The 9,238-nt window shown below is 38.1% G+C and overlaps 1 protein-coding gene across 1 annotated transcript; it reads left to right on the plus strand.

The window, feature by feature from the left end:
• The first annotated feature begins 62 nt into the window (after window positions 1-62).
• Window positions 63-6,402, plus strand: LOC121945503 (CCR4-NOT transcription complex subunit 9-like). Its single transcript, XM_042489749.2, has 8 exons — window positions 63-404; window positions 1,467-1,652; window positions 1,751-1,866; window positions 2,400-2,509; window positions 2,617-2,726; window positions 3,213-3,311; window positions 3,437-3,528; window positions 5,510-6,402. Exons 1-8 carry the CDS (start codon window positions 387-389, stop codon window positions 5,676-5,678), a joined length of 900 nt encoding a protein of 299 aa, XP_042345683.1. The 5' UTR covers window positions 63-386; the 3' UTR covers window positions 5,679-6,402.
• The last annotated feature ends 2,836 nt before the right edge of the window (window positions 6,403-9,238 follow it).

The following is a 9,238-nucleotide window of genomic DNA, read 5'->3' on the forward strand; positions in this document are numbered from 1 at the left end:
GCGCGTTCCCATCCTATTCTCGCGATATCTCACTTATGTGTATTTAGCTAGGCTGCTGCCATTGCTAACAAAAACTCGCCCCTGGACACTTATTCTCTGAATTGCGTTCAGTTTTTACCTCCCGAGGCTGTTGTCGGTATCAATAAATGAAAATATTAACCTTTATTTAATCTTTAGCCCGTTTTCTTAATGAAGTTATGTTGCTTGTACTGTTCGCGCGTACCGGAGTGCATTTGTCAAGACATTTAACGCTAGCAGCTAGCTTGGGCTAGCTGCTCTCTCGTTCGATACGACAAGTTTGTTTTATTGCAGCCACATTAGTTTGCCACAACGCAGCACTTTAGCTGATACAGAAGTTTACATAAAGACTCAAAGAGCTTCAGAGAATGCTGGCGACCGGAGCAGTAAGTTTTTAACATCCGTTTAACATCATTGTGAAGTGTCAACCGTTTTAACATACATTTATTCTTTGTTTGTTTTGCTTTGATTTTATAACCATCACATTTACCATCAGCATTACACACAAATTTCGCATCATGGCTCAACTCATATTTGAAGCTGTATAATGATTTCACCGAGTGAGATATTCGAACCCAAGTCTCTGTATTTTCATGACTGCTTATATGTGTACCTCGTTTTATTCATATTTCCCCAAATTCAGCTTGATATTTGGTATTTTTTAGAAACTAAGGGATCTCCACTAGAGTTTAAAATAAAGGTTTCTGGCTTTGAACAATGCTTGCATGTACAGTTTGCGTTGGTTGGGCCTCCAAGTAGAAAACTGATATTGTGTGTTAGATAGCTAGGTAAACGCATGTTTGCTCTCACAAAATCAGACATCATATTTTGTAACATTGATTTAAATTATCTGAATGTGTCTAGTTGTAACAGACCTAACTTCATTACGTATAGGCAAAGTTGCTGAAATGTCTTTTGTTATACAATCAATCTATCAGTCAAACACACACACACACACACACACACACACACACACAACTACATAGGCACATGGGTAAAATAAAAAGCAAACCTAAAGCATGAAAATAATAGTAAAACTAGACTTAAAACTAGGAACTGAGGAAACACCACCATAGTGGAGGAAACACCAGAGGCAGGATAAAAACCTTGACAAATATAATATTTATAATAGGTAAAGTAGATAAATAAAATAACCCTAAATAGCAGATTAAAGGTGGATAGAAAGATAACAGAACAAATAATAATAGATAAATATTAAGAATAGTAAAAATTAGTAAAGTAATTAACAGAACAAAATTACAGAAAATCTAGTAAAGCAATGAAACTGACTTAAATGTATGAATAAATAGATAAAGTTCAATTAAAAGCCTAACTAAAACCGTAGTTCTTGGTTTTGCTCTTAAAATGTGTGTGTGATGTACAGTATCCAATGCTTAACTAGATAGCGATGACTGATGCATGTATGCTTATTTCCCCATCTTTTCCAGGCTGTAACTAACGTCACAGCCCTGGCCCAGGTGGACCGAGAGAAGATCTACCAATGGATCAACGAGTTGTCCAGTCCAGAGACCAGAGAAAATGCTTTGCTGGAACTAAGCAAGAAACGCGAGTCTGTGCCAGACCTGGCACCAATGCTCTGGCACTCCTGTGGCACTATTGCTGCCCTGTTGCAGGTATGCCCAATATCCCATTCTTTTCTATAGCAAATAGTATGTTTTTATTTGTGTTGTTTTTAACTGATTTCTTTCCTCGTCTTATTTATTTCTCTTAGGAAATAGTGAACATCTATCCATCTATAAACCCACCTACACTTACAGCTCACCAGTCTAACAGAGTGTGCAATGCTCTGGCACTTCTGCAGTGTGTTGCCTCGCACCCAGAGACAAGGTAATAGCGAGTTCATTAAAAGGGAAATGTCAGTTTTTTAATGTTGGTGATGATAGGCTGTCTCAAGAAGTTTCAGCTGTGTAATGCTATTTTGTTTATAGGACAGTGGACATTTTTCCACTCCATCTGACACACTTTGCTCTGAAATAACAGTCAAATAGTCAGTGATAAATAATTTAAATGAGATTTGTATGTAGGATGTAAGTGTTTGATGTGACGGTATAATTCTTCAGTGAATATTAAAGGTAAAGCCTTAGAATTGACTTCTTTATCAGACATAACATCTAAATAATTTCCTTTTTAATAATGTCTCTTTTCAATGTAGCAGAAATGTGCGATACATCTGAGAAGTGGACCTTAATTTCTTGTTCTTCAAGTTAATTGCATGTAATACTGCTGTAGGTATTTTTGTCTCTATTGTCAGTAAAATCAATGAAGTTGTAAAGGCATCCTTGTAGCTTGCATCTGATATTCACTGCATATAATTCTGGTTTTGTTAATTAAAATGATTTTACCTCTTTGTTCCTCACCAGATCTGCATTTCTTGCTGCTCACATCCCTCTCTTCCTTTACCCCTTTCTGCACACTGTGAGCAAAACACGTCCATTTGAGTACCTGCGACTTACCAGCCTTGGAGTCATAGGTAAACTTTATTCCCACTTCGACATTTTAATTTCTTGATTTAAGGTTGTTCCCACAAAATTGTGTCTTCATTATTCTCATCAAGCTGCCTTCTTGTGTTTGCTGCAGGTGCCTTGGTCAAAACAGATGAACAGGAAGTGATTAACTTCCTCCTCACCACTGAAATCATCCCACTGTGTCTCCGTATTATGGAATCAGGGAGTGAGCTTTCCAAGACGGTACGCAACTGTTCCAGCTGCCTTTTCTGCAGTCCTCTAACTAACATATACCCTAACCAGGGTTCCCGTGTTGACTCTAAGTAATTGATGTCGGCACGTTTTTTTCTCTTCAATTTTGGTGATTGTAAAAGTGGTCTTCAGTGTAATTTTGAGTGGCATTAGAAAAGTGTAACTTGCCTTAAGCTGCAGGAACCCTGCTAACTTGACTGTTGGTGTGTATTTATAGATAAAAACCTGGGTCTTTCCCTCTTGTTGATCACCTACACTGTTTAACTACCGTAAAAAAAAAAAAGAGCAGATCATCAGACCTGCTACTTTTCTTTGAGAATTAAAAGAACTTAAAACGGCTGTAGTGTCAGTCAAACGGTCTATATTTTTTACTCTCAAGTTACAGAAAAATAATATATTAATTAACAGTTTTGGTATGTAATGGGGTTGCTACACCAGCTAATGCCTCATTATTCTTCTCCTCATATTGTTTGGCAGGTTGCTACTTTCATACTGCAGAAGATCCTGCTGGATGACACAGGGCTGGCCTATATATGTCAGACGTATGAACGTTTCTCCCACGTCGCTATGATCCTTGTGAGTGCTCTGAAGAAACCTCTGAGTTTGAATTCTCCTTCTGAGTCTCTGCACCATATAACACTTTGCATTGATTATAATGGAATATCCTCTGTCACAATGTAATCTGATGGGTTTTTTTGCAGGGCAAAATGGTGCTGCAGCTCTCTAAAGAACCGTCTGCTCGCCTGTTGAAGCATGTTGTTCGCTGCTACCTTCGCCTCTCAGACAATCTCAGGTAAAGCAGTATTGTACAGAATGCACCTGTATTACACCTGTATTAACTTCAGCTCTTGATTGAGGGCTGATTTATGTTGAATTGTTTCCAGTCCCCCTGACTCTGGAAACTTTCAATAGAGTAGAGAAAGTTCGCAGTACTGCCACCAGGGGGAGCCTTTACACAAATTCAGTGTGTTGACTGGCAGTTAAATGGCTTGTAAGCCTGTGGTCACAATGTAATATTTACACTCTCATTGTTTATGAGGTAATGATCAGAAAATGTATTAACTGCTGTTTTTATTATCCGTTTCAATTTTTTTTTTTTTTTTGGTGAATACAGACTTATAGATACGCTTTTGGCATTTTTGGCTGTTAGAAGGACAAAGAAAGCAATTTCAAAATATTGCTCTTTGAGTTCTGGTATCTGTTGACTATTGCCAATATAATTTTTGGTTTTACATGATTGAAAATATTGCACATGGGGGAGGTACCCCACTTTGCCTGAAATTAAGACTGAAGACATTATAAGATATTATTTATTTATTATTTCCATGCCTTTGTGCCTTAGTATCATTCTGTGTCCCCTCTGTAAAACTTGAGTTTTTTGCGGGTCTATGAACGCAGAGCAGGCGGAGCTCTCCTTGAGTTCATTTTTTCCACAGCAGCAGTTTGTGACTCACCAGGTGAATAATTGATCCGACAAACTGTTCACAGCTGATCAGGTCAATTGATGAGAGGAGCAGCTGCTGTGAGTGAATGCAAACTTTCAGACACAGCAGCATGAACAACCAAGTTTCATTTTAATGTGCCTGACATTCTCCATCTGTGCCCAGATTTCGCTTTGCACTCCGAGAGTGTGTGGCAATGAATAACCAAACAGTATATATACCCCAACAGTGCTCCTAATGAATGATTCAGCTTAGGATTGCGTATCTTAAGCACTTTCCGTAATCGATTATTGGTAAAAGTAACAATCAATCAATATAAAAGAACACTAAAATAAAAATGTTGCTTATTTCTAACAATACCAAATGCTATTTTTCCTAAATTAACGCTCACAGCAACATATTGCATATCCTTTGACAGCATTGCATAGCCTATCGATTAATTTTTCTGAATTTCACATATTCGATTAAATTCTTAATGATCGATTAATTGATTGTCGATTAATTGTTATAATCCCAAATCCAGCTCTAAAATTAGAATAGGAGATTTGTGATAGCAGCTGTTTTAATTGTTGCAGTCTGCCACACTTAAATGAATGTGTGGGAAACCCTGGATAGAAAAGGTCCCCACAAAAGTAGAAGAGTGCCAGCAGTCATGCTGGATATATTTTAATAATCAGCCAGTGTATGATGAATTTTACCCACTGGAGTTCGCATCAAGTTCAGATCAGTTGAAAGTTAAACATTGACCAGTTGGATTTGTGTTTTAATATCAAAAGGTCCGTGTTGTTTGCATCAACGACTCTGATCCAAAGTTATTTTAAAGAGGAGCACAAAGATGCAGCTCTTCTCCTCTGCAGCATCTAATGGATGAATCCAGCATGTGTGACGCAGCAAAGCACTCTGCTCACCAATTTCCTGTGAAAGAGACTAGTGTATTTAACCGGCGTTTACCAATATTTTGTTTAACAACCTAATAGGTAAGGTATAGCTCATCATAGCTAGTATTGCTTTCAGTATTAGTAATAATGCATATCAGGAAAGCATAATGCAGAAGAGGGCATATACTTGAAAAATAAATTAAGCAGGAGAACCTCCATAGATAGCAGCCTTTATCTGAGGAATCACCTTTTCTCTGCATGACTTTTTCATATATGTGTATGTAGTCTTGATGTACTGTAGGTAGAGAAGTACAGCCTTTCATAGAATAATAATAACTTTATTTAATAGATTTACCTCTCGCTGCCATTTGGAGCCCTCAACATGAGAAGCTTTGTCTTTAATAGCAAGATGCTGTCGACAAAAAAAGTACTTATATGGTGTTCCTTCCTTCAGAGCCAGAGAAGCGCTGCGTCAGTGTCTGCCAGACCAGCTGAAAGACAGCACCTTCGCCCAGGTGCTGAAGGACGACACCACCACGAAGCGTTGGCTGGCTCAGCTGGTCAAGAATCTGCAGGAGGGCCAAGTCACCGACGCCAGAGGTATCCCACTGGCTCCGCAGTGACGGGGACAAAGTATGTGTTTACAGAAGGACTCTGTCATCACCGTCTAGATTTTGTATTTTTGCCAAATGTGGTGCTAAGATTGTCTGCAAAGTGAAAGAAATAATAAATGAAGTTTTTTTTTTTTTTGCTTTTGGATAGATAAATTACACCATTTTCCCCCCCTCACAGTAGGTCACTATAACAACTGAAAAAAATCCTGCTTTTTATGAGCCAGAGTGAAGCCAAAACTGATAACTCATATTTGAGACTAATTAAAATCCAATGATGATTTGTTGGCTGGTATTTGTTTATGACAGATATGTTTTTGGCAAAATCGCTTAAATTTTGATGGAGAGTTGTGCTAAAGATATGTCTGGGTAGGATATTTTACAACTTAAACTTAGTCATTTTGAACAGGTAACTGAAAATTCAAAATAACTGCTATAACAGAAAAAGACATGAAACATGAAATGGGGAAAAAATGGCCCAATATGCAATGCAGCTTGTAAAACACGTATTGCTGCAGTTCTCACTTCGATTTCTATCTCCATGTCTGTCCACATATCAATACTGATCAATACGAATGATAAGCCAGTATCGATTGTTATTATCAGTTCCTCCACAATATTGGTCAACACTCGTCTTTTCCCGTTCATCACTGTAACTTGATGTAACATTCCACCTCAAAACAGGAACTGTTATTTTTTGCTTCTTGCATTTCAAATAAGACTTTTTAATCTTCTATATGACTGGTTTTGTCTCTTTATTTGTGGGTTGATACCACAGTATATGCAGCAGTTTAGTAGAACTGCAGATGAATTTCCTTAATAGTTTTATGTGTTTGTTGGCTTATATTTGGCCTAGTAATCTATGAGATGTTTAACACCTCTTTTAGGATTAATTGTGCCTTTGACATGTGCTTAGGAGAACTGCTTTCAGTCCTTTTTACTGGAAAGACGGGGGGGAGACATTGACTCTGAAGGACAAATTGTTGTCCAAGTGGAAACAAACATTTTTTTTACCCCACCCAAACGTTCCCAAGAGGTATTGCTGGCACCAGACAACCAGAGAGCTTTCCGTTTTCCTCAGAGCCTAGCAACATGTTCCTTTTCTCTCATCAGTTAAGAGTTTCCACAGATACCTCGGTTCTGCCATGTTTGCTGCTGGGGATAGTAACTTACACTAGGTGGCTTTCCATGACAGATTTGAGCAAAAGCTTAAGTGATATTTTCAAAATGTCAAAACACAATTGCGTTTCCACTGAGTGATGCTATGTGACTTCTCCACTCATGATAACATTCCAAGAAGCGTGCTGATTGATGTCCAAAACATTGGCAATTTGGCACAGAAACTGTAAGTTTAAGAAGGGTACAGACTGCTCTTGACATGAGTCGGAGCATATCAGAGCAAAGTCTGGACACTTTCATGTAGTGTACGCTGGTCATTGACGCAACCGGAGAATGCATACCATCAAAGGCCAGTGAATGTATCGTTATCGCTACATTGCACCTAACTTTAGCCAACGTTGCCTTGGCTTGGATCCAGTATGTTACGTACTTAACTCATCTCAAGCTCCCTCTGCAGTCTGCAAGTGTTTCACTACAACGTTGCGTTGAAGCAGAGTTCAGATAACTGTTGGGTTAGTGGGTTTGCCTTGTACTAGTGATGGGCACAGTTTGTTGGGGCGTGTCGTGTACACTATAAACATAATGTGTATAACTATACACGTCTCTTTTGTATCCAGTGGTAGACAGAATTGTACAGTGAAACCGACACTTAGGGAACCAATGTTAAAGCCCATGGTGTCATTGTCTTTGGCCATTACACTGTGTAATCATTTACAATATAATGATAAACTAAAGCAAAAATGTGTCTATTTCCACTTAAATGCCACTTTTGGTTGATAAAATGGCTGAAATGATTCACAAAAACAGTTACTGATGAATTTCCTGTCAGCTGATTAAATCAATACATTGTTTCACAAGTCACGCCCCAGCATGACTGCAAGTATCAGTTCAAGGTCTGAAGTTTCTTGAAGATGGTTTCATTTGTTGTTTGACAGATGAGAAAGTGGCTCACCTGAGCTCACTGAATTCTTACTCTAACAGCCCAACAGACTCATGAGTCTTGATTTCCTCTCACCGGTACATTAACAGATTGTGGCCCCCATAGATTCCATTATGCTCACAGCAACTGCTTCACCTACGCTCAAGCCTTCCATTTGTGAGCAAATCCGATCCCCATAAGAGGTGTTGCAGAGTTAGCATTGTGTGTTTTCGTCCGTTTATGAGGAAAGAGCTTGAGTAGCTAAAGTCATTAGAGGCCAGGTCCTGGGACCCTTTCAAATGATAGAGTGCATTAGCTCGACTGGGTTGAGAACAGTGAAAGTGATGTTTTCCATTTTTATGGTGCTGTTTGTGATTTGGATGTTTACATTGTCAGCCAGTAATATTCTCCTATGATTTGTTTGCATTTTAAAGCAGGTTTGAACTAAGACTGTGAATCACCAGAGGCCCAATGAAGTAGTAAGTAAGTAGGACTGGACCAAGGGAAGAATGGAGGGGAAAGGAAAAAAAAACCCTTGTTTTTCTTCAAGTGTATTTCAGGCTCCATTTTTAAGGTGGAGCATCTTATGAAGTTATCGTTAGAATTCTAAAAATTCTGATCTCTTGCTTTTTTATGACCAGAACTTAATTGTACTTTTACTTTCAATACTTTAGTACATTTAATATCCTAAAATTACTTTTTATACTTAAGTGCAGCATATATCAGATGCTTTAAGACTTTTACTCAAGTAATATTCTAATAGGTGACTTTAATTTCTACCAAATTCATTTCTTGCTAAGAAATCTGTACTCAAGTATGGCTTTTGGGGAATTTCATCCACCACTGGCTGCAATAAGCTAAGTGTTGTGATATAATCTATTGTAATTTCCAAAGGAAAACATTGTCAACATTTGTATTATCTCTTATGATAAAGTTTTCAGTCCATTCATCTCAGTTAAGTTATTTTTATTGCTGCAAAATGTAAATGTAGTGGACTGTCAAAGCAAATAGTTATATTAATCTAGTAAGCTATCAAAAGTTTCATTTGTATTTGCAATATTTATAACTTATGCAATTAAAAAAAATTGGCTTCAGTGTAGCAATACAATATTTCCACACAAAAGTATTTCGATGCTATGCTGTATTAATTTTTCTGGCCTCAGTGCCTTTTCACATGCATGTTGGACAGTGGAGAAATATAAATTAAATTGAGCACTGTAATAAAATCTGCACGGCTGTGCTCTGCAGTGTGTGGCACCTTGCCAAGTTCTATACTATCATCCTTTATCAGCCTTTACTCAGACTATTGCAATCTTTAGATATCATCAAATATCAGGAGTTTTTTTACTTGAACAATATGTATTTCTCATTGTTTTATGTTCGGGCCTCTCCAGCGCAGCAGGAATTTTCCCAGAATTGTGATCCTCGTTATCAGTGCTGATACAGAACGCAAGAGTGACCCTGCAGAACAGCAACTATCACTCAGAGGATGAGGAAGAAAGACAGGCAGAAAGAGGTGAAGCACGCTGAAAGG

This window comes from Plectropomus leopardus, chromosome 10, assembly GCF_026936395.1.
Source record: "Plectropomus leopardus strain MGB_pleo_1.0 chromosome 10, ASM2693639v1, whole genome shotgun sequence".
Classification (NCBI taxonomy): domain Eukaryota; kingdom Metazoa; phylum Chordata; class Actinopteri; order Perciformes; family Serranidae; genus Plectropomus; species Plectropomus leopardus.